This window comes from Salvelinus namaycush, chromosome 40, assembly GCF_016432855.1.
Source record: "Salvelinus namaycush isolate Seneca chromosome 40, SaNama_1.0, whole genome shotgun sequence".
In the NCBI taxonomy this organism is placed as follows: domain Eukaryota; kingdom Metazoa; phylum Chordata; class Actinopteri; order Salmoniformes; family Salmonidae; genus Salvelinus; species Salvelinus namaycush.
Genome location: NC_052346.1, coordinates 4,477,804 through 4,503,288, shown reverse-complemented (window position 1 = coordinate 4,503,288; position 25,485 = coordinate 4,477,804). Strand labels below are relative to the sequence as shown.

Here is a 25,485-nt window from a genome sequence, read left to right as displayed (position 1 = left end):
CCTATGGTCTGGCGGACTCACTAAACACATGCATCTTTTGAAAATAATGTCTGAGTGCTGGAGTGTGCCCCTGGCTATCTACATTTTAGAAACAAGAAAATGGTGCCATCTGCTTTGCTTAATATAAGGAATTTACTTTTGATACTTAAGTATATTTTAGCAATTACATTTACTTTTGATAATTAAGTACATTTAATACCAAATACTTTTAGACTTACTCAAGTAGTATTTTACTGGGTGACTTTCACTTTTACTTTCTATTAAGGTATCTATACTATTACTCAAGTATGACAATTGGGTACTTTTCCCACCACTGCTGGCCACAAATACGAGGCAGAATTTGGGAGCCTGTCTTTGACAAGGGGAATGCTGGACCAGAGTGTCTGTCCGCCTCAGAGTTGAATAACCAACCTCTTCCGGACTTGTTTCTTTTGCACCATCTCCATGGAAACTGTGGCATCATACAAAGGCACCGGGTCCTCTAGCTGGGGCCTGCATAAGACAGAGGGCAAAGTGAGCACTGTCCACCAGGATAAACACAAACTCATCAACATACCAAGAACAAATGTACAGTATAACCATGCTTATTCAAACATATATATTTTTTTACTTTTCACCCATCTCGTGATATCCAATTGGTAGGTACAGTCTTGTCCCATTGCTGCAACTCCCGTACGGACGAAGGTCGAGAGCCATGTGTCCTCCGACACACGACCCTGACAAGCCGCACTGCTTCTTGAAACACTGCTTGCTTAACCTGGAAGCCAGTCGCATCAACGTGTTGGAGGAAACACCATACAACTGGTGACCGAAGTCAGCGTGCATGCACCCAGCCTGCCACAAGGAGGCGCTAGAGCACGATGGGACAAGGACATCCAGGCCGGTCAAACCCGCCCCTAACCCGGACGACGCAGGGCCAATTCTGCGCCGCCTCATGGGTCTCCCGGTCGCGGCCGGCTGCAAAACAGCCTGGGTTCGAACCCGGGTCTGTAGTGACACCTCTAGCTCTGCGATGCAGTGCCTTAGACCGCTGCGCCACTCGGGAGGCCCTAGCTTATTCACACTTGCACTGCACATACACACTCATTATTGCAGTTCTGTACCTTAAGGTCCCAGTGGAAAGCTTCTCCACTATATCCTTCATGATGTCTGAAAAGGAGCATGTAAGGTTAACATGTAACATATTGGCAATTCTATTATCCATGCTCAACCGCTTATATCAGATTTTAATTTCAATCTGTTTGTTTCATCTCAATGAATTATAGTTAGGAGATTTTAAAATTCCTGCCCCCTCCAGAGGCTGACCCAGAGGGGCTGGGGTAAGCTAAAGGATACGGAGGTACCTCCCCTGGCGGGCACTGGAAGCCCCCCACACCTCCTCGTTGAGGAAAGACAGGGAGGCGGCCTTCAGGAAGAGGCTGCGGCTATCTGGAGGGTCCAGCTGAAAAACAGAAGAGAATTAGCTCAGATTAAACCCCAAACAAAGACGTTGTGTACAAACTTGAGCAAATCCACTTGAAGGTCAATGGGAAGACAGATAAACACATTATTACAGGAAACACCATCTAACCCAGATCTCTTCACTACTCCCAACATGACATTGGCAGCGTTCATGGTCTGTTTTTTGCAGTATAATTAACTTCTCAGAAAGCACACAATAAGCTGTAACAAACACAAACAATATTTCAATCACCCATGGCAATGTATGAGTGTGACAAGTAGTGATGAATAAATCTTATATGATGATTAGTGGAACTGAACTGCCAAATGGCTGCTCTAATCCAACACGAATGGTTGGATGGATAGAATACTTGACTGCCATCTACCTGCAGGTTTTGCTCAGTTGTAACCCAGTGACCTCCAACCCCGAGCAGGGTGATGATGTCATGCTTGTAAGGCAGAAGACACCTGGCCTCTGGCTCCTCCTCGTGCAATCTCACTGGAGGGAACACACACACATCACCACAATAACTTTGAAGGACACCTCTTAAGCCTGTGTCAATGGTATAAAAACAACAGGGCACAACAGTGAATCCATTTTCCTTCTATTCCTGTTTACAAACCTTTACTGTTTTGTGTTAAGATACAAAATCACAGAAGCACACACACTCACAGCATTACGATTCATGTTAGACAAAGCTAGCTAGCATAATGGATAACAAACAACCACCTTTGGCCCTACATTGGCTTCTTACCTCCAGAGTCCATGACAATGTCCACCCCTAGACCGCCCGTCTCTTCCAAACAAGAATCGACCAGGTCTACCTTGGAATCCCACACACCTATCACCCTGGCTAGACACAGGACAGGGAAACCCCTTATGAAGGCTACACACCAAACAGTGTACCAACAATAAATAAGCATTTTTGGTACTCCATTTCCATTGCCCTCCAAGAGGACACACACAAGACTTACCTACAAGTGACTCTCGCACTCCTAGAATGCGTGATTTGAGTGGAAAAGTGACAGAGGAAACAGAGAGCATAGACTAGGATTAAATACTACGGGCCAGTTTCCCAGTGAATTTCCATCTAGCATGCTTTTCAGTCCGGGACTAAGCTTAACCTGTGTCTGAGAAACCGGCCCTGTGTGTTGCTGTCAGAACTTTACTACTGTATTTTTCATGATGAGAGTGGTTTAGATAACGGATAATAACGCTGTCTCTTCGCATCCGTTATTACCCGGTTGCAATAATTTACAATCATCAACTTCCAACACCTTCTCTACTGTGACACCGCTACTCTAGTTACACACACACACACACACGTTGGCCCCCTCCCTGTTCTCACCGATGCTGGGCCGAAGCTGCTCCAGGAACTTCTGGTCTTCGGAGGACAGGGCTGATGCCAGTACTTTAACCCCATGGTAGTGGGCCAGCTGGATGGCCAGAACTCCAAAGGGCTGAAAGGTATAAACACAGCCAAAATTGCAGTTAGTAGTCTTGTTCTCTTAAAGAGAAATGGTGTGCTACTATTAAGATTCTTTGCTGACATCTTCTTGTGATGTCCAACTATGGATTTATACCGTGCCATTGAATGCTCAGATGAGGGGCCACTATGGGGAAATACCTACACTGGCTCCGTCCAGCACCAGCAGAGTGTGCCCGGATGCCATACGGGCTAGGGTATGGAGGGCTGTATAGGCCCGCAGTCCATCCCGAATGGCCCCTGCCGCCTCCACCCAGCTCAACTTCTCTGGCTTCTGCACTGGTGAGCGAACACAAGTCACTCATTATTGCAGAAGAAACAATGACTTAATTTGTACCAACAAATCCCGTAATTACTTTGTTAATTTGTACCAACAAATACTAGTAGATGCTATAGATGTACTCTTGCGTAACTTTTGGATGTGTGCAACATACCAAGATGATGCTCGTTGATGACAACAGCATAGCACAAACCAGACATTGCTGTATCCAAGGGCAGAATTCCTGTCATGTGGAAGAAGGGAAAAGCAAAGTCTAGATAAATACACAATGGTCATATCCAAAAATTATAAAAAGGGAAGGGTCTTTCAATAGGTTATCAGGAACATTGCCGTTGACAATGTCAAAATCATCAAAATAAGGGGATGTTTTGAAGCTCTATGATTTATCCTTATGTAGCAGGTTCAGATCCCACCTGTAACATTTACCTACAACTTCATCATCAGGTTGGAAAAAGGTCACCTTAGGCCCAACTGAAAACAGAACAAAAACATTGCAAAAGATTAAAGCTTTGCTCCAAAAGTATAGTTCATTGTGTAATTAACATCAAAGTGATAAACAAGGTCAATTAGTGAATATTCTGTTTACCTTGGAGGACGATCCCAACAATCTCCCTCCCTACTGGCACCAGGTCCCTTTGGAACTTTAGATCCTCGTGGAGCTAACCAGAGGAGAGAGGGTAAGGAAATGTATCCCATACAGCCATACATGCTGTGTGGTCATGTAAGGCAGGCCTATCCTATAGCAACACTGACCAAAAGCAACACACATACTTTGGTCTAAAAAAAAAAATATATATATATATATATATATATATATATATAAAACAAAATACAGGGGCTGATACTTATTTTCAGCAGCATATTTAAAGTGACAACAGTAAGTCTTGTCCATTATGACTGAGACAGTAGGGCTATTGCTAGGTCTATATAGTCAACATTGACAATGAGTAGAACACACATTTACACTTACTTTTATATCCAGTGGACTAAGGGCACATGCCTTCACTTGCACTTTGACCTGGTTGCTACCGAGGGCACTGGGTACATTCTGCGACATGTTGAAAAGACAATCAGTGAGTTTGTCAGACAGAAAACTAGCGTTATGAGCCTTCCTGATAAAATTGTTGGCATGCTAGACTAAAGTGACAGCTACATTATTATGCTGGACACTCACCGTTTCCTGGATGACAAATTTCGCCTCTGCAGCAGTTTCACCCAGTTTACAGTAAAGCCCTTTCATGGTGGAAAAACTGTCAGCAGGTGAAATTCACGCGCAATAAGAGCAACTAACGTTAGCTAGCAATGCTGTTTGTTTACCTGTGCATTGAAAGTAGAAACTTGTACTGCCAAAATTCTTGTTAAACCATGTCAATGAGTATGCAGATATCTTACAAAACAAATACATGTCATTTTGGACATATGATATTAGTTAACGGTCTTCGGTTAAAAGAAAATGGGCAGAAAGTTAGCTAACTACATGCATCAACAAATATTTGTATGTTTTCCTTTAGTTCCTCTGTACGCCCAAAAATGTTGATACCACGAGGTTGACTTAAACTGGCCATTGGTCTTTTGATTTATCGCATTCACAAAATTCATTGTCAATCAGCGATTATAGTCCAATAGGGCACTTCCATCACATTTGTGCTATTTGTGATTAGTACAATTTTACGTCGATCATATTATATCGTTCGCTGATTGGCCAGATACTGCCGATACTCAGAAAACTCAACATCTCGCGGTAGTACCCCATTTCCCAATTTGCTTAGCCTTACGGCGGGTCCATGGTGGAAGGGAATTTGGAATTAAAGGGAAAATATCTCGCTAAATCGACCATTCGATTTGATCTTATAAGTAACACACAGTACCTTAGCTTATCAATTATTTAAGAATGGAAAACGAATGACGAGGTAAGAAAAATATGGTAATCAATCAGTACAAATTTGGAAGAATTTCTGGCTAGCCTGGCTCGCGCTAGCTGGTAACAGTAGCTGGTAGGGGGCAGACAAGACGGTCGGTAGGAAATCGCTGCACTGCACTTATCAACCCATTTCGTGTTATTAGCTAGCTGACCAGTCAGATGCCATTGTATGAATTTTAGTGGATGATGTTTCCAAGGTTCCTTACCTTGCCAACTAGCTAACCAAGTTAATTTGTGTTGAATGTGATGTTAAGCAAGGCAATTAGTATGTGCATTAACGTCAGTTAGCAACCAGTCAGATTAATAAGACTGTTATGCACAATGAATTGGTAAATTATATACGGGCTGAAACATTTGTGTGCAAAATCGTGTAAATGTTCCTTACAAAACAATGTTGTATATTTGAACTTATTCTACCGGTTGCCTGTGTGGTTTGTCCTTCCCTTCAGCTGCTCTTTATTTGAGACAAAATATCCACAGGAAAGTATTGTTTACCCGACTGTTTAGAGAGCAGGTAGGTAACTACATATATTATTATATGGTTGGGTTCGTCACCGAGGTAAAGGTAGTTTTATATTTGATATTCGGTTCTCTCGTCAATAGATATTGACCCAAGCATGCCATGACAATGGAAATTGTATATCAGGGGAGGATAGAGAACAATCCACAGCTTTTTTTGTGAGTTTTGTTGCATCTTCCCCTGATTCAGAATATACCATGTTCGTTGCCATGGCATGCTTGGCTCCATAGCTATTGATGAGAGAGAACTGAATATCGAATATAAACTAATTTTACCTAGGTGACTAACTGAACCATATACCTACCTACTGCTAAAAAGTTGGGTAAATAATAAACAATTCTTTCCTGTGGATATTTCCCTCAAATTTCAAGCAGCTGAAGGACAAACTGCACAGACAACCGGTAGAATAAGTTTCAATGTCATTTTATGCAACATTCTGGTTTGTAAGGAACATTTTACAAGATTTTTCACAAACATGTGTCTGGCTGTATATACCAATTAATGATGTATTACAGCCTGAATTTTCAGACTAGCTAACAACCAATCATATAAGCCAACCGGCTAGCAGACTGACGAGCTAGCTAACGAAGCTGCATTGACAGTTAGCTGCCAGTTAGCTTGCTAGCTAGGTATGCTTTATTTTGTGATGTGGGCTCTTAAGAATTTACATATTATGCTTAGCTTCAATAGGAATGACATGGCCATAGCTTTGTCTTTGCAATAGAAAAGAAGGCTCTGGACCTGGCCATATCTAACAAGAACTGTGCTGTGCCCTTGCCCTGACATCATTAGTCTTGCACAGGTTGGATTATTTTGGTTCTTTTGTTTAGCTAATGAAATGAATATCCCTCACAAACATGTCTACTCTAGGATATTTCTGTCTGACATCTCGCCATGCCACTACGCGTGCATTTGCGTGTGTGTTTATCAGAGCGAGACCGGCAGAGAAAGATAGAGGGCATGATTTTTAACAGCCATGTTTGGCATTGCCTCACACACACCCTGTGGGCCAACCTAAACCTAGCCCCACTGTCTAGAAGCCATGCCAGCTTGGCTGTCAAGAAAGATCATATAAATGATTAATGTGCATTGAACTTTGTTGTTGGAAGTGACACCCTACCCCAAATTATCTCAATTTGAGGAGCATGAAGGAAGTGACATGCTTTGATTTTGTAATATGATTTTGGTCACAGCATAGAATCCTTTTGCCACCGTAGTTTCACTTTCCAGTGCTATAGCCTGCTGAGTTTTGTTTGACTTGTAGGAGACCCACTATACTGCTCTGGTGCCAATGATTAGTGTTAGTGTGCTAATTCAGCTATTTGGTTTTCTGCTTTGTCTTACCATGTCTTAACAGCAAAGGCTGGTTGGAACTCTGCTTTGCTGGACTTGCATCTCCCTCTCAAATGGGGCTTTGTATTTTTCTTTATCAGCTTTATTCAATACCATAGAATACGACTGGGCGGTATATACCATTATTGATGCATGGACCATTATGGGTTTTTACTTTACCTTCTATAACAGTATTTGAATGTTTGTTAAATGTGATATGCCTTGTGTAACATCCATTTTTATAGTTTACACCGCTCCTTGAGTCATCCCTCTCCACTCTCTCCATGCCGCTTTCCACACAGACCTAGTCCCAACCCGTCACTCAAGGAGCGCATTTGTTGTTGCTTTACCACGAGACACTTGCGTTCAGTCTGCAAGGTCAATGCAGCACATGCAACAATGTTGATGACAACGATGTTGTGTTCACTTTGCTTCTTAATATATATCTACAAGCGTTCTATAATTACATTATTAGTTTGTTTTTCTTACATCTGCAAACAGCTAGTCTGTTTTTCCTTGGCATGTTTTAGCTAAATTGTGTTAGCCTCTAATGCTAATCACTAGTTAACTGGCTAGCTAGCTATTAAATGTACTGAGTCAAAGAAAACGTTGCTAGCTATACAGCCTGATACCAGTGATGGTGTAGGCCTAAATCAGCGTGTTGTTTGTGCAACAGTATCTTTTAAATCAAAGAGGAATAGGCAAAGCATGAATATGTTGTCAACATGAAGAAACATTTAATATTTCCAAAAATTATAGGGTCTCCTAGGAAACACTGACCAACACTTTGGTTCCTACCCTGTCACAATAACTCCTCCCTGACATTTTCATTCGTTGTCATATCAAACACATGTTTATTACCATTCCATTTACTCCATTGCAGCCATTATTATGAGTCATCCTCCCCTCAGCAGCCTCCACTGTTATATTCTAAATATACAATTTGAATAAACATTCTATTTCCATGATTCCAACTGTTTTGATGTAAATCACAAGTCAAATTGCAACATTTGGTTAAAAATAAGGTCTAGATTTTTCCCCCCCATATTGTGCAGCCCTACGTGGCAGTGTGGAAATTATCTCAAATGAAGGCAGGAAATGCAGGAATTGATTAAAATGAAGGAAATTCTTTTTTGGTTTAATTGAACAGTATTAAACAATCAGAATGGAGAAACCCATTGAAATCACTTTGAATATATGTGTTGCCACCCTAGGATCACATACTACTCAAAGCAAATTTCAAAAACATAAAATACTGTCATATAAAAAAAAATAACCTGAAATTATAATTTGGACGTATCGCCCAGCCCTACCATAGTCATGGCAAGAAAATGCAGAAAATTGCGCTGGCTGGTAGGAAATGCAATCTTCTTGACGGTAGGTAGATTTTCAATGCATATAGTATTGACTTGGCTTTTGAACTGGGGCTGTGCTGATGTAGGATCTGGGAATTTTCCTCTAAGGGCTGAACATGGTGTGCTTATTGCAGAGGGAATTACAGACTTATCAAGTTAACTGAATTGCCTCCGATGCCGACTAGTGCAGGGAAAACGGCCCACCAAACCTCCTAATATTTTCTGCGATTTTACATTAACCTTTGACTATGTTGATCCGCATCGGGGCTTATGGGCTGACTGATAGGCAACAGGCTTGTGTGTGTGTGTGTGTGTGAGCATATGTGTGTGTGTGTGTGTGTGTGTGTGTGTGTGTGTGTGTGCGTGCATGCATGTATGTGAGAGAGTTTTGGCTTCACAGTTGTTGATACTGCAGCGCTCCTATCTATCGCCCCTGGGTTGCTCAGCTACAGGGCAACCTTGCCTTGACATTGGCTGGAGCATGGTGTTTCAGGTCCTCAACAGGAAAGTGTCACATTAAATCTACCCACCAGCAGTCCACACAGTCAACTGCAGTCCATTTTCAGCACATTTAATTATACTGCCAAAGCAACATGATGTAGGTTACAGCCAGATATGTTTCAAAGATGCAGGCAATGCCCTTGTCTTGGCGTGCACCATAGACGCTGTCGCTACCCCAGTGCCCCGTTCCCCACCTCAACCTTTTGATCATTGACCAGTGAACCAGTGCTGCCCTTTGGTCACCAGACTACCAATCGGTTGCACAGCATTCACTGCAGGATCTGTGGGCCCGAGATTGACAAGCCATCTGATAAGTTAGATAGTCGTCTGTTTTTTTTAAACACCAACTCCCTTATATCCAAGGTCATGTTGGTTTGATGAGCGATAATTCTGATGTTGGTGCTGCAGTTTGGAGTAGGATTCCCTCTATACTATCTGCATGCAGTTTGGACCTCTCTTGGGGATGGTGGAAAGAACTGTGTGTGTTGCACAGTTCTCAATTTGGTTGTACATTGCATTCCGAAAGTATTCAGACCCCTTGACTTTTTCCACATTTTGTTACGTTACAGCCTTATTCTAAAATGTATTAAATCGTCCTCCCCCCATCAATCTACACACAATACCCCATACTGACGAAGCAAAAAACGTTTTTTAGAAATGTTTTCTAATTTATGTATATTCTTTTTACTGAAACATCACATTTACATAAGTATTCAGACCATTTACTCAGTACTTTGTTGAAGCACCTTTAGCAGCAATTACAGCCTCTACTCTCCTTGGGTATGACGCTACAAGCTTGGAACACTTGTATTTGGGGAGTTTCTCCCATTCTTTTCTGCAGATCCTTTCAAGCTCTGTCAGTGTTGGATGCCGAGTGTTGCTGCACAGCTATTTTCAGGTCTCTCCAGAGATGTTTGATGGGGTTCAAGTCCGGGCTCTGGCTGGGCCACTCAAGGACATTCAGAGACGTGTCCCAAAGCCAATCCTTCATTGTCTTGGCTGTGTGCTTAGGGTCATTGTCCTGTTGGAAGATTAACCTTTGCCCCCAGTCTGTGGTCCTGAACACTGGACCAGGTTTTCATCAAGGATCTCTCTGTACTTTTCTCCGTTCAGCTTTCCCTCGAGCCTGACTGGTCTCCCAGTCCCTGCCACTGAAAAACCTCTCCACAGCATGATGCTGCCACCACTATTCTTCACCGTAGGGATGGTGCCAGGTTTCCTCCAGACGAGACGCTTGGCATTCAGGCCAAAGCATTCAATCTTGTTTTCATCAGACCAGAGAATCTTGTTTCTCATGGTCTGAGAGTCCTTTAGGTGCTTTTTGGCAAACTCCAAGCGGGCTGTCGTGCCTTCTACTGAGGAGTGTCTTCCGTTGGCCACTCTACCATTAAGGCCTGATTGGTAGATTTCTGCAGAGATGGTTGTCCTTCTGGAAGGTTCTCCCATCTCCACAGAGGAACTCTGGAGCTCTGTCAGCGTGACCATCGGGTTATTGGTCCCCTCCCCTCCCCGACCAAGGCCCTTCTCCGCGGATTGCTCAGTTTGGCCAGGCGACCAGCTCTAGGAGTAGTGACACCTCTTTTTATCCTTTCTTCAGTTGATCCAGATGGGCCTGTGTCTGTGCGACATGGATCACTTTGTATGTCTGTTTTGATTGCTTTTTCTCCTACACTTTTTTTGTTTGGATTTTTCACAATGCTTTTTTTGCCACTATTAGTATTCTACTGAGCAGCTCAAGGACACCTATATAAGTCACTTGATTAATTAAATAACCTCCCCACCTGTGCAGGGATTCTTCTGATGTAACCCTTGGATGTTTAAGTCCAAACTGTAAAAATCCCAGAAAAAATTTAGGATGGAAAAACACTTTGTGTAAATTTAAATGACTAAAAGCACATATAAAGGTTGTGAAATTATATTATAAAAAAAATATATATATACATACATACACATACATACTACCGTTCAAAAGTTTGGGATCACTTAGAAATGTCCTTGTTTTTGAAAGAAAAACAATTTTTTTTTGGTCCATTTAAAATAACATCAAATTGATCAGAAGTACAGTGTAGCCATTGTTAATGTTGTAAATGACTATTGTAGCTGGAAACGGCAGATTTAAAAAAAATAAAATATGGAATATCTACATAGGCCCATTATCAGCAACCATCACTCACTCCTGTGTTCCAATGGCACGTTGTGTTAGCTAGTCCAAGTTTATCATTTTAAAAGGCTAATTGATCATTAGAAAACCCTTTTGCAATTATGTTAGCACAGATGAAAACTGTTGTTCTGATTTAAAGAAGCAATAAAACTGTCCTTCATAAGACTAGTTGAGTGTCTGGAGCATCAGCATTTGTGGGTTTGATTACAGGCTCAAAATGGCCAGAAACAAATAACTTTCTTCTGAAACTCGTCAGTCTATTCTTGTTCTGAGAAGGCTGAAGGCTATTCCATGCGAGAAATTGCCAAGAAACTGAAGATTGCGTACAACGCGGTGTACTACTCCCTTCACAGAACAGTGCAAACTGGCTCTAACCAGAATAGAAAGAGGAGTGGGAGGCCCCGGTTAAGTTTAAGCACAAGAACACAGCATTAGCCATAGCATAATGCATACAATTGCAGGAAATTATCTTTAGAAACGGCAACATTTTCTCTCCGGTCCATGGCTAAATGTGTAGAATTGCAGGAAATGTATGTTAAAACTGCAAAATTGTATCCTGGCTCCATGAAAAAATTAATTGAACTGCAAGAAATTGTATTAAATGCTAAAATTGCTAAATAAAATAAAAGATGGGGGTTCTCTATCGTTTTCTCAAATTCAACCGTGCCGACAGCGCCCATAACCTTTTTGCGTGTAAAATCATCTTTATGAAAGTATTTTTTTCTTATTTTATAAACATAATAGATATGATTGCAAATCTGTTTTCACATAAATAAATGGGTTCATTATTAGGCTACATGATTTACATATTTAATAGTGTCCATGGAAGTTTTTGTAGGTCAACTAGTTTTTTGGAGTCCAGCAATTCAAATATTTTTTTTTCCCGTTTGATTCATTTAAAAATAATGTTTAAGTGGACAAAAAGTTGTTTTATAGTCATAATACATTTTGTCTTCCAAATCTTATTGTTCACAATGCGTATTATTGTCCACCATATATCTTTAGTATTGTCATCCATGTGAGTATCAAAAACACAGTGAGACTGTCTTGCAATTTATACATACATCATTTACCATATTTCTTTAGTTCAGTAGCAGTTCAATAAAAGGTGTTAAACTCCCTTCATCACTACAATTTGGCATTGCCACGTCCCCTGCCACGCCCACCACCTAAGGCCCTTCTTGATCCAGAAAAACCACTCCTGTTCCATTAGTCAGCCCCACTTGATGCTGTTCACCTTAACTAGTAGGGTTGTGACTCACAATGTTTTTTCTGTGGCAAAAATGAAAACACGAAGCAGGCCACCTATTTGGTCATTTAAAAACCTGCTGTATGTAAAATATTGTGTGCTGTAGCTTGGAAAATAACTAAACGTGACTCTGAATGTCAACATAATAATGTTTCCTTCCAACATTAGGGCTGTTTTTCTAAATAAGGTAAATCCAGTTTGTTTTGTTTCCTTGCCATGATACTAATGAGGATCGCGTTACTGGTAGGGTCTCGGCCCTAATATTTAGGCCATATCAGATTTGATTTGTCACATGCACCGAATACAACAAGTGTAGACCTTAGAGTGAAATGCTTACTTACGAGCCCTTAACCAACAATGCAGAGTAAAGAAAAAGTTTGAAACATGTCCTAAATAAACTAAAGGAAAAATTGTAAAACAGTTCAAATAATAATCACGAGGCTATATAAAAGGGATACCGAGTCAATGTGCAGGGGTACGGGGTAATTGACGTAATATGTACATGTAGGTAGAGGTAAAGTGATAATAAACAGTGAGTAGCAGCAGCGAAAGGCAAGAAAAAGTATGTGAACCATGGCGCTCCGGTCATCAAATTTGATCTGATCTTCATCTAAGTCACAACAATAGACATAGTGTGCTTAAACTAATAACACACAAATGATTGTATTTTTCTTGTCTATATTGAATACATCATTTAAAAATGCATAGTGTATGTTGGGAAAAGTATGTGAATCCCTAGGCTAATGACTTCTCTACAGCTAATTGGTGTCAGGAGTCAGCTGACCTGGAGTCCAATCAATGAGACAAGAAACTATAGAAACACTCACAAAATTTGAGTTTGCTATTCACAAGAAGCATTGCCTGATGTGAACCATGCCTCGAACTAAAGAGATCTCAGAAGACCTACGTATAAGAATTGTTGACTTGCATAAAGCTGGAAATGGTTACAGAAGTATCTCTAAAAGCCTTGATGTCAGTCCACAGTAAGACAAATTGTCTATAAATGGAGAAAGTTCAGCACTGTTGCTACTCTCCCTAGGAGTGGCCGTCCTGCAAAGATGACTGCAAGAGCACAGCGCAGAATGCTCAGTGAGGTTAAGAAGAATCCTAGAGTGTCAGCTAAAGACTTACAGAAATCTCTGGAACATGCTAACATCTCTGTTGACGAATCTACGATAGGTAAAACAAGAATAGTGTTCATGGGAAGACGCCACGGAAGAAGTCACCGCTGTCCAAAAAAAACATTGCTGCACGTCTGAAGTTTGCAAAAGTATAACTTGATGTTCCACAGCCTACTGGCAAAATATTATATGGACAGATGAAACTACAGTTGAGTTGTTTGGAAGGAACACACAATACTATGTGTGGAGGAAAAAAAGACACAGCCCCCCAACATCAAAACCATCCCAACTGTAAAGTATGGTGGAGGGAGCATCATGGTTTGGGCTGCTTTGCTGCCTCAGGGCCTGGACAGCTTGTTATCATTGGCGGCAAAATTAATTCCCAAGTTTATCAAGACATTTTGCAGGAGAATGTAAGGCTATCTGTTCGCCAATTGAAGCTCAACAGAAGTTGAGTGATAAAATAGGACAACGACCTAAAACACAGAAGTAAGTCAACAGAATGGCTTCAACAGAAGAAAATACCCTTTCTGGAATGGCCCAGTCAGAGTCCTGACCTCAACTCCATTTGAGATGCTGTGGCATGACCTCAAGAGAGCAGTTCACACCAGACATCCCAAGAATATTGCTGAACTGAAACGGTTTGGTAAAAATGAATGGTCCAAAATTCCTCCTGACCGTTGTACCGGTCTGATCCGCAACTACAGAAAACCTTTGGTTGAGGTTATTGCTGCCAAAGGAGGGTCAACCAGTTATTAAATCCAAGGGTTCACATACTTTTCCCACCCTGCACTGTGAATGTTTACACTGTGTGTTCAATAAAGACTTGAAAATGTATAATTGTTTGTGCGTTATTAGTTTAAGCAGACTGTGTTTGTCTATTGTTCCGTCCTAGATGAAGATCAGATCAAATTTTATGACCAATTTATGCAGAAATCCAGGTATTTCCAAAGGGTTCACATACTTCTTCTTGCCACTGTATGTGTGTGGAGTCAATGTGTGTGTTTGTTTCCAGTGTCGTGTATGTGGTCAGTCCAGTGAGTGTACATGGAGCCTGTGCAAGAGAGTCAGTGCAAAAACCTATAATAGATGAGAATAAAATAAGGGTGCCACTGCAAATAGTCCAGTTAGCCATTTGAATAACTGTTCAGCAGTCTTATGTCTTTTGGGGTAGAAGCTGTTAAGGAGCCTTTTGGTCCAAGGCTTGGCGCTCCGGTACCGCTTGCCGTGCGGTAGCAGATAGAATCATCTCTGCTTTGGGTGGCTGGAGTCTTTGACAATTTTTAGGCCCTAGCCCTACTAGGGTGACAGTCCCTCTACTTGTCATAGCCACTTTTGTCCTCCAGTGTGTCACTGCTTTGGACGTCAGCAATACAGGCAAGAATGTGATAACGGTAGTGGCACAGGACTTTCACACCGGAGTGGGTGTCTAGGCGTGGCTAGTGAGGGTGAAGTGGGGGGGCTATTATTACCCCTCACACTGTCCCGTCACCCCATGCCCCAATTAAGACGGAGAGAGAACAAAAACACATCGACTTCCAGTTCCACACACATTTGTTCATCATCGTAATTCCCTCATACACTTAATGGTGGAAGAATTAGCCCAAAGAGTAATGCCCAGGGTTTATTATTGCTTTGTCTGGTTGGTTGTTGTGTGTCAGGGATATATTCAACCTCCCCTGGAGTTAACATGGTCAGCTCAGACTCAGAGAAAACAGCCATAAGCCTGGCTTAGTGTACTCAGGGCTTAGTGGACACACATCTGCTATGGCGGGCCCAATGAGAGGGCCTTGACCACATGTCACCCTAAAGCGTTAGTTACTAATCATTTATGCATACATACAGTGCCTTCAGAAAGTATTCACACCCCCTGACTTTTTCCACATTTTGTTGTGTTACCAGCTACCAGATGTTTGGGTCACTGGCCTACACACAATACAATGTCAGTGGAATGATGTTTATTGCCATTTTTACAAAAATGAAAAGCTGAAATGTCTCGCGTCAATAAGTATTCAACCCCTTAGTTATGGCAATCCTAAATAAGTTCACGAGTAAAACTTCGCTCAACAAGTTCCATAAGTTGGACTCATGGACTCACTCAGCAATAATAGTGTTTATCCTCATTTCTGTACCCCACACATACAATTATCTGTAAGGTCCACAAAGACCAAGGAGGTTTTCCAATAACTCACAAAGAAGGGGACCTATTGGTAGATGTGTAAAAATAGATTGAATAAAGCAATTGTACTCTCAAGGTTGTGCAAAACGACTTTTGTAGCAGGGACGTGCTGATCTACAGTGCTCTGCTCCACCTCGTACCTATGACTGCAGCACAGCCATGCTAAAAAGGTCGTTTTGCACAACCTCGAGTGTACAATGGCTTTTCTACAATGGGTTACAAATTAAATCAACGTTATTTTTGATAAATGTATTCATATGCTGCTATTTCATCCATCAATGAAAATATAGGCCTAGTCCCAACACATCTGTTGTTTCTAGCCAAGCCAGCTGGCCGTTCATTCTATCAGTTATGTTGCCAGACACAATCGTGAAGTATTTTTGTTCTATATCTATGGACGCAACCCAGTCGTTCGTTTCTAAATGTTCCGTTTCCATGCTGGCTGGCAACACTCTTATCCCTTGCTTGCTAGCTAGCCAACTACGGCTAACACAGTCGCGTCAAACTGTGCAGCAAGAACAACACAAAATGACTCAAACCAATGGAAACTGTGTTGAAATGATAGTGGATCTACATTCATACAGTTTCCTGACTGGGTCCAGCTCGCAAAACATATTCCAAATGAAAGCTAGACAGTCAGGGAGCATTGACAATTTACAAACAAGATGGATAGAGGACACTATGACCTGGTACATTTGTTAAATTGGAGCAGTGCGTAAAGCGAGCAAAGGTTGATACGTTGTATAATTTCATCTGTTATAACCAAGAGCACAGACCAGTCTTGAGTAGACTTTGCAAGTTCTGTCATGCAGCCTCTGAGTGCCAGATAAGGAAAATGGAACACCTGCTTCGTGACAGGCAAGCTTGAATCTTTACAGTAAAGAAAATGGCTTGTCTGTAGCCTAAATGGTAAAAAAGAAATATGACCCATATTACGATACCTTTTTTTTCTTATTTTTGGGATTCGCACGCTTTTTATATAATTTCACAAGCGGGCCGTTTTAAACTAATCCCGGGTCACTAATTATTGGTTGTTCAGTCATGTTACCTTGATAGCTAACAAGCTGGTAACTTGACAGTAGGTTTATGCAATTTTGATTGGCACAGCAAGAAAGGAAAAGGGTCTGCTACTCATGAGATGTGCTTCAATGGTAGCATTCATATAGGCCTAATGTAAGCCTAAACTATATTTAAAAAATCCTATTTCTTTCTGGTGCTCCATAATAAATTGTTTGGTGTTTGTGCGAGAGAGGTGTGTGTGTGTGTGAGGGAGACAGTGAGGAAGGGAGGGAGAGTTTGTGTGTTAACTAAAGAGTATTTCATGCAGTGTTTTCCCCTTACTGGCACAATGTTAATGCAGATCATTATGCATGTATATTCCTTCCTCCCATTCCTCCAGCCAAAACACAGGTAGGCCTTTGCAAATATGTGCAAATCAGCCATTCTATGCAGAATGCTATTGTACACTGAACAGTGAAGTGACATTCAATGTCTTCACATTTCAGTGACAGATTTTTGGAGAATGTTTAGAAAACGTGAACAAGCGTCCAGGGGACAAGACAAACAGGATGCTTGGGGACAGAATTATTTTCCCTACCGTGGTATCGCGATACTAGGCCTGGTATCGTATGGTTTGTTTAATGTGGGTATCGGGACAACACTACACTGCAGTATACAGGGCCAAACAATACCCGCTTCCTGTGTTGGGCCTCTTAAAAAGAGGGAAGTGGTGCATGAAATAGCGGGACACTTCGAGTCCCACAGTGGGGCTGAGGGAGATAAGTTTTATACTGCAGGCCATAAAACTACTGAGCGAGGAGAACACTGGAGAGGAAGTTGGTGTCTGAGCCTTAGATTCTGAGGAGAAGTAGGACTCAGTCATGACCAAAGTAATGACTCGCCACTTCTTCCATCAAATCACATTTTATTGGTCACATACACATGGTTAGCAGATGTTATTGTGAGTGTTGCGAAATGCTTGTGCTTCTAATTCCGACAGTGCCGCAATGTCTAACAAGTAATCTAACAATTCCACAACAGCTACCTAATATACACAAATCTAAGTAAAGGAATAATATATACATATAAATATATGGATGAGCAATGACGGAGCGGCATAGGCAAGATGCAATAGATGCTATAAAATACAGTATATACAGTGGCTTGCGAAAGTATTCACCCCTTTGGCATTTTTCCTATTTTGATGCCTTACAACCTGGAATTAAAATAGATTTTTGGGGGGGTTTGTATCATTTGATTTACACAACATGCCTACCACTTTGAAGATGCTAAATATTTTTTATTGTGAAAAAAAAATGAAATATTACAAACCTGAACTTCAGTGTGCATAACTATTCACCCCCCCAAAGTCAATACTTTGTAGAGCCACCTTTTGCAGCAATTACAGCTGCAAGTCTCTTGGGGTATGTCTCTATAAGCTTGGCACATCTAGCCACTGGGATTTCTGCCCATCCTTCAAGGCAAAACTGCTCCAGCTCCTTCAAGTTGGATGGGTTCCGCTGGTGTACAGCAATCTTTAAGTCATACCACAGATTCTCAATTGGATTGAGGTCTGGGCTTTGACTAGGCCATTCCAAGACATTTAAATGTTTCCCCTTAAACCACTCAAGTGTTGCTTTTAGCAGTATGCTTAGGGTCATTGTCCTGCTGGAAGGTGAACCTCTGTCCCAGTCTCAAATCTATGGAAGACTGAAACAGGTTTCCCTCAAGAATTTCCCTGTATTTAGCGCCATCATCAGTCCTTCAATTCTGACCAGTTTCCCAGTCCCTGCTGATGAAAAATATCCCCACAGTATGATGCTGCCCCCACCCTGCTTCACTGTGGATGGTGTTCTCGGGGTGATGAGAGGTGTTGGGTTTGCGCCAGACATAGCGTTTTTTTCTTGATGGCCGAAAAGCTCAATTTTTGTCTCATCTTAGCAGAGTACCTTCTTCCATTTTTGGGGGGAGTCTCCCACATACCTTTTGACAAACACCAAATGTGTTTGCTTATTTTTTTTCTTCAAGCAATGGCCTTTTTCTGGCCACTCTTCCGTAAAGCCCAGCTCTGTGGAGTGTACGGCTTAAAGTTGTCCTATGGACAGATATTCCAGTCTCCGCTGGAGCTTTGCAGCTCCTTCAGGGTTATCTTTGGTCTCTTTGTTGCCTCTGATTAATGCCCTCCTTGCCTGGTCCCTGAGTTTGTGGGTGGATCTCTCTTGGCAGGTTTGTTGTGGTGCCATATTCTTAAAAATTTTTAACAATGGATTTAATGGTGCTCTGTGGGATATTCAAAGTTATAGAGATGTATGTATATGTATGTTTCCAAGTGTCACATGATCTGTCACATGATCTCAGTATACTGAGATCATGTGACAGATCATGTGACACTTGGATTGCACACAGGTGTACTTTATTTAACTAATTATGTGACTTCTGAAGGTAATTTGTTGTTTCCTGAAGTCCACGATCATCACATTTGTTTTGTTGATGTTGAGTGAGAGATGTTTCCTAGCACCACACTCCCAGGGCCCTCACCTCCTCACTATAGGCTGTCTCGTCGTTGTTGGTAATCAAGCCTACTACTGTGTCATCTGCAAACTTGATGATTGAGTTGGAGGCGTGCATGACCATGTAGCCATGGGTGAACAGGAAGTACAGGAGGGGGCTGAGCATGCACCCTTGTGGGGCCCCAGTGTTGATGATCAGTGAAGTGGAGATGTTTCCTACCTTCACCACCTGGGGTACCCAGGCAGTCCAGGACCCAATTGCACAGGGCGAGTTTGAGACCCAGGGCCTCAAACTTATTGATGAGCTTGGAGGGTACTATGGTGTTGAATGTAGTCAATGAACAGCATTCTTATATAGGTATTCCTCTTGTCCAGGTGGGGTCGGTGTCCGTGACGTGAATGGTTTTCTTTTTGTAGTCCGTAATTGTCTGTAGACCCTGCTACATACATCTCGTGTCTGAGCCGTTGAATTGCAACTCCACTTTGTCTCTATACTTACATTCCCTTGTTTTATTACCTTGCGGCGGGAATAACTACACTGTTTGTATTCTGCCATATTCCCAGTCAACTTTCCATGGTTAAATGCGGTGGTTCGCTCTTTCAGTTTTGTGCGAATGCTGCCATCTATCCACAGTTTCTGGTTAGGGTAGGAATTAATAGTCACAGTAGGTACAACATCTCCTATGCACTTACTTATAAACTCACTCACCGAATCAGTGTATAAATCACTATTATTCTCTGAGGCTACCCGGAACATGTCCGGGTGATCAAAACAATCTTGAAGTGTGGATTCCGATTGGTCAGACCAGCGGTAAATAGACCTTGTCACAGGTACATCCTGTTTGAGTTTCTGCCTATAGGAAGGGAGGAGAAAAAATTGATTCGTGGTCAGATTTGCCAAAAGGAGGGCGGGGGAGGGCCTTGTTTGCATCACGGAAGTTAGAGTAGCGGTGATCCAGAGTTCTGCCAGGGCAAGCACTACAATCAATATGCTGATAGAATTTAGGTAGCCTTGTTCTCAAATTTACTTTGTTAAAATCCCCATCTACAATAAATGCAGCCTCAGGATAAATGGTTTCCAGTTTGCATAAAGTCCAATGAAGTTCTTTGAGGGGGGGGATATACACGGCTGTGACTAACCGACGAGAATTCTCTTGGGAGATGATACGGTCTGCATTTGATTGTGAGGAATTCTAGGTCAGGTGAACAAAAGGACTTGAGTGCCTGTATGTTGTTACAATTACACCATGAGTCGGTCATCATGAAACATACACTCCCGCCCTTCTTCTTCCTGGAGAGATGTTTATTTCTGTAGGCACAAAGGATCCCGGTGGCTGTACCGACATATCCCGGGAGTTCTATGTTTCCGTGAAACAGAGTATGTTACAATCCCTAATGTCTCTCTGGAAAGCAACCCTTGCCCTAATTTCGTCTACCTTGTTATCTAGACTGGACGTTAGCGAGTAATAAACTCGGAAGCGGTGGGTGGTGTGCGCGCCTCCGAAGTCTGACCTGAAGGCCGCTCCGTCTACCTCTTCTGCAGCGACCTTGTTTTGGGTCAGCCTCTGGAATCAGTTCAGATGCCCTGGGTGGTTCGGACAAAGGATCCGCTTTGGGAAAGTTGTATTCCTGGTCGTAGTGTTGGTAAGTTGACGTCACTCTGATATCCAATAGTTCTTCCCGGCTGTATGTGCTAACACTAGTTAGTGTTACTGCACTAGTTAGTGTTACTGTAATTGTATTTCATCTGTAAAAACAATACCGAATCCAACTCCAGGTGATGTCCTTCAAAAATACATTATTTTGGCCTGGCCTTGTCTTCTGCGGAAGAGGCTAGAAATCCAGTTGATTTTAAGAACAATTCTCCCCTTCACCTGTGTGCCAGGTGTGTCTGTCAGTCTGTTTGCTGTCTGTCACAGGAGTTCAACTTCTGACCCTGCATTGGGCTATGCCCTCCCTCAGACTGCATACCTCTGCTATGACATCATGTGCGGTGGTGCACTAGCCCCAGCCCTAGCCTGTCAGTCTTATATGGGGCGTTCCACCACAACAGGAGCTTGCCAAGTGACCAGATTATGTAGATAAATCCACCTTGCAGCCTAGCCTATGTTTCTCTCTCTGAACTGTCTTGTTCAAGACCCTGGGTCACAGGGAAACACTCATCACCACCAAAGACGATCAGAAAAGTTACAGGGAGAAACGAGGTCAGAGGGACAAAACAGCTTTGCCCCGCCCTCATTTGCTTGGTATGTGTGAGGCGTGCGTGTCTGTGAGTCAGTAAGTGCGAGGCTAGCTCAGCGTGTGTGACGAGGCTCTTGTGTGCCTCTCGAGGGAGATGTGATGTGAATGAAGTGTAGGATGGTGAATCACTGTGGAACAGCATGGTAATCTGCTTTGCTTTTTCTCTGCTCTTTCTGCCTGGAGGACAGAGAGAGAAGCTGACAGCAGCGTCAGTGCACTGCTGGCCTGGCTTTGCTCTTACGAAACAGAATCTCTCAAAGCTCCGGAAACAGTCACTCCTCCCGTAATTAATGCACACAAACAAGCTTCTTTTCTTTTTTTTTACCAAACAGAGACTGCCTAGTATGTAAATGTTGTAGGAAATTACTTATTTTTTTATGAACAGAGAGAAGAATACAGTGCCTGTGTCTTCTTGTCATTGAAATGTTTCAGCCTGCTTGGGGCTCCCACTGTGAGGGCTGTACGGGAGGGGTGGTCTGGCTCTGATTAAAATACCTTGGGGGGGGGGTTGTTTGTGTCTGTGTGCTGCTCCCTTCCCCCATGTCTTTGTTTCACCATGACGTTTACACAGCTGGGAGATAACATTGCCTCTCCTCCGTTCCCTCTCCCGCTATCTGCCCCCCGTCTTTGTATCTAAGGCACTGCATCTCAGTGCTAGAGGCGTCACTACATACCCTGGTTCGATTCCAGGCTGTATCACAACCGGACATGATTGGGAGTCCCATAGGGCGGCGCACAATTGGCCCAGCGTCGTTAGGCCATCATTGTAAATAAGAATTTGTTCTTAACTGTCTTGCCTAGTTAAATAAATAAAATCTGATTCATTCACTTTATAAAAACATGAAGAGGGCCCCTCCGTCCCCCTTCCTCCCCTCTTGTGACACCCACCCCAGGATGTAGCTAGGCCATTTTAAGGCCAGAGTTCTGCCTAATCAAAATCAAATCAAGTGTTATTTGTCACATGCTTCGTTAACGACGGGTGTACACTAACAGGAAATGCTTACATGCGGGCCCTTCCCAACAATGCAGTGAGATTTTTTACATTTTTTATAATAGAAACATATAAAAACAATAACACAAGTAATGATAACTTGGCTATATTGACGGGGTACCAGTACCGAGTCAATGTGCATGGGTACAAGGTAAATTAGGTATATATGTAGATGTAGGGATAAAGTGACTAGGCAACAGGATAGATAATTAACAGTAACAGCAGCGCTTGTGATGAGTCAAAAGAGTTACTGCAAAAAGGGTCAATGCAGATATTCAGGGTAACTATTGATTAACTGTTTAACTATTTAGCAGTATTATGGCTCGGGGGTAGAAGCTGTTCAGGGTCCTATTGGTTCCAGACTTGGACCAAAAAGCTCCTTAACTGCTTCTACCCCCAAGCCATAAGACTGCTGAACAATTAATCAAATGGCCACCCGGACTATTTACATTGACACCCGCCCCCATCTTTGTTTTTACACTGCTGCTACTTGCTGTTTATTGTCTATGCATAGTCACTTTACAAATTACCTCGACTAAGCTGTGTATAGCCTCGTTATTGTTATGTATTTTTTCTTTTTACTTTAGTTTTTGTAAATATTTTGGGCTTTATTGTTGGTTAAGGGCTTGTAAGTAAGCATTTCACGGTAAGGTCTACACCTTAATTTGAGTTATTTAGCAGACACTCTTATCCATAGTGACTTACAGGAGCAATTAGGTTTAAATGCCTTGCTCAAGGGCACATCGACAGATTTTTCACCTAGTCGCTCTTAACTGCTCGGCTAGCTGCTGCCCTGTATCATCGTCGTCGGTGATCTGGCCTACAACCGTGTCCTCGGCAAACTTAATGATGGTGTTGGGGATGTGTGTGTGTCCAGGGTCCAGTTCAGAGGGAGGTGTTTAATCCCAGAGTCCATAGCTTCGTGATGAGCTTGGAGGGCTCTGTTGTTGAACGCGGAGCTGTAGACAATGAACAGCATTCTCATGTAGGTGTTCCTTTTGTCCAGATGGGAAATGGCAGTGTGGAATGCAATAGCAATTGTGTCATCTGTAGAGCTGTTGGGTGGTATGTCTGGGTTGATGGTGTTGTGAGCCATGACCAGCCTTTCAAATAATTTCATGGCTACAGACGTGAGTGCTAAGGGGTGCTAGTCATTTAGACAGGTTACCTTGGCGTTCTTAGGTCTTCTTGAAACATTACAGACTGGGTCAGGTAGAGGTTGAAAATGCTCTGAGTATGCATCCTGGTAATCAGTCTGTCCCTGCGGCCTTGTGAATGTTTACCTGTTTAAAGTCTTACTCACATCGGCTACAGAGAGCGTGATCACATAGTCGTCCAGTACAGCTGGTGCTCTCATGCAGGGTTCAGTGTTGCTAACCAGATGACAATCCACCCATACATAATGGTTGCATCTCAAATGGCACCTTATTCCCTTTATAATGCACTACCTTTGACCAGTAAGCAATGCACTATAAAGGGATTAGGGTGCCTTTTGGGATGCACCCCACGACAACCATTTGTCTGTCAGTGCAACACCACTGACCGACTCACTGTACTTTACAGTCAAGTGATGCATTTAGGCCTATCTACCTATTACCAAACAGGTCATTACAAGTCTCTATTGCAAAATGTTAACCTGTCTGTTAACAACTTGCTGCCTGGAAAAAAGGCATAGAAAAAAAGGCATAGAACATGAAGCTGCTTTGATTTACTTTGAGGGGAGCTTTTGGGAGATGGAGGAGAAGAGAGAGGAGAGGATATAGACACAGTTGTGGACCTGTTGACTGTTCCGGACCTTCCTGTCTTTCAGGTGTTTGCAGCGAGGCTGCAGTTGACTGACCGACTGAACAATGGCTCAGTTTCCCACGCCCTTCGGAGGTGAGTGCCACCCAACCAGATTGACAACCGTATGTGTGTGTCACAAGTGTGCATATGTGTCAGAGAAATGTCTGTGCGTGCGGCTGCGTGCCTGCGTGCAGGTGTGTGTGTCCTGATCTCCCTCTACACATGGGTTAGTGAGAGTTATACTGTAACTTCAGCACAAAGGAAGGGCCACTATCAAGTTATTACTCCCAGGAGGTGGAAGCCTGCCTGCTGGACTGCATGGGCTGCATCCCTAATGCCACCCTTTCCCTACATTCCTCAACATCAACTCTGAACCTCAAAGCCAGTCCCACTGCATGTTAACACTGTTCCCCTTTAATAAGGGACTGATTTAGACAGACACCAGGTGGATGCAATTAGTTATCAGATATAACTGAAAAGCAGCAGGCTCCGTACCTCGTAGAGTAAGAGTTGTATACCCCTGCCCTACATAGTGCACTATATAGGAAATGGGGTAGCATTTAGGATACAGCCATGGTGTATGGTGGACTTAACCCCCCCCACACACACACACACACACACACACACACACGGGCCAGGCGATAGCTTCAACTGATCTTTCTCTCTCTCAGGAGGCCTGGACGCCTGGGTGATCTCTCTGGACGAGCGGGCCAAACATGACCAGCAGTTTGTCAGCCTGGCCCCCTCACCAGCTGGCTACATCACAGGTCAGCTTCACTCACAGCATGGGAGGGGATGGACAAACGAAGGGAAAGAGCGGTGGAGGACAGTCTTTGCAGTACATCATGTCAGGCAGAAGTTGCTTGAAGATAGCAGAAGGTCACTTCATAAGGACTTTCTCTTATATTACACACACAAACAGAGTACCAGGTCAAAGGTGATGGGTTAGTGCTTCTATATCTGCATTGCTCGCTGTTTGGGGTTTAAGGATGGGTTTCTGTACAGCACTTTGACATCGGCTGATGTAAAAAGGACTTTATAAATAAATCTGATTGAATGAAGCCTGGTGGACTGAGTCTAGGGCGGGTCTTGAAGTGTTTCATTCCCTACAGCCCACACCGTAGCAAGCAACGTCATTATCCACTTTTCTCACTTTCATAAAGGATTTCAGTCACTCACTCACACTCACTCATATTGTCATCTGATATCATTGCCTTGGGTGTTTTGATTTTCAACATAACCTTGCAGAACCTCCTCACACAATTTACGAGACGTGTAAGTGCTTGTTTCACTCTGCTACTTCAGTAACAGGTCTCAAAATGTATGATTGTGTTCAAATTGAAATTATTTGCATATGATTCCTCTTGAAAGAGGAACCAACTGGCCTTTTTTTCTCTGTGTTTGAATAGATAT

General features: G+C 42.6%; 2 protein-coding genes across 7 annotated transcripts in view; one reads left to right on the top strand and one right to left on the bottom strand.

Annotated features, from left to right (window-relative positions):
- Nucleotides 1-217: 217 nt before the first annotated feature.
- Nucleotides 218-4,759, bottom strand: LOC120033628 (quinone oxidoreductase-like protein 1). Of its 2 annotated transcripts, XM_038980060.1 has the most exons (13): nucleotides 4,525-4,759; nucleotides 4,382-4,440; nucleotides 4,178-4,255; nucleotides 3,794-3,866; nucleotides 3,634-3,678; nucleotides 3,362-3,430; nucleotides 3,073-3,206; nucleotides 2,790-2,901; nucleotides 2,196-2,294; nucleotides 1,827-1,939; nucleotides 1,336-1,441; nucleotides 1,104-1,149; nucleotides 218-492 (listed from the first exon to the last, which is right to left on the bottom strand). In XM_038980060.1, exons 1-13 carry the CDS (start codon nucleotides 4,610-4,612, stop codon nucleotides 393-395), a joined length of 1,122 nt encoding a protein of 373 aa, XP_038835988.1. In that variant the 5' UTR covers nucleotides 4,613-4,759; the 3' UTR covers nucleotides 218-392. The 2 variants fall into 2 exon arrangements, with proteins under 2 accessions (XP_038835988.1, XP_038835989.1); XM_038980061.1 differs by having other exon boundaries at nucleotides 4,382-4,759.
- Nucleotides 4,760-4,972: 213 nt separating this feature from the next.
- Nucleotides 4,973-25,485, top strand: part of itsn1 (intersectin 1 (SH3 domain protein)) — a 64,636-nt gene continuing 44,123 nt past the window's right edge. For 4 of the 5 annotated variants that reach the window (XM_038979818.1, XM_038979817.1, XM_038979816.1 and 1 more), the window contains exons 1-4: nucleotides 4,973-5,117; nucleotides 20,504-20,699; nucleotides 24,098-24,165; nucleotides 24,744-24,839. In XM_038979818.1, coding sequence (XP_038835746.1) covers nucleotides 24,138-24,165; nucleotides 24,744-24,839 — 124 coding nt within the window. In that variant the 5' untranslated portion in view covers nucleotides 4,973-5,117; nucleotides 20,504-20,699; nucleotides 24,098-24,137. The remainder of the gene's footprint in view (nucleotides 5,118-20,503; nucleotides 20,700-24,097; nucleotides 24,166-24,743; nucleotides 24,840-25,485) is intronic. The other variant, XM_038979815.1, reaches the window with a different exon arrangement.

Excerpts from the sequence above, each read along its gene's own strand:
- LOC120033628 (XM_038980060.1), bottom strand. The coding sequence starts at position 4,612 with ATGTATTTGTTTTGTAAGATATCTGCATACTCATTGACATGGTTTAAC. Across the intron at positions 3,679-3,793 it reads TGTTGGGATCGTCCTCCAAG|TTGGGCCTAAGGTGACCTTT; the intron begins GTAAACAGAATA and ends TTCTGTTTTCAG. Across the intron at positions 2,902-3,072 it reads TGGTGCTGGACGGAGCCAGT|CCCTTTGGAGTTCTGGCCAT; the intron begins GTAGGTATTTCC and ends TATACCTTTCAG.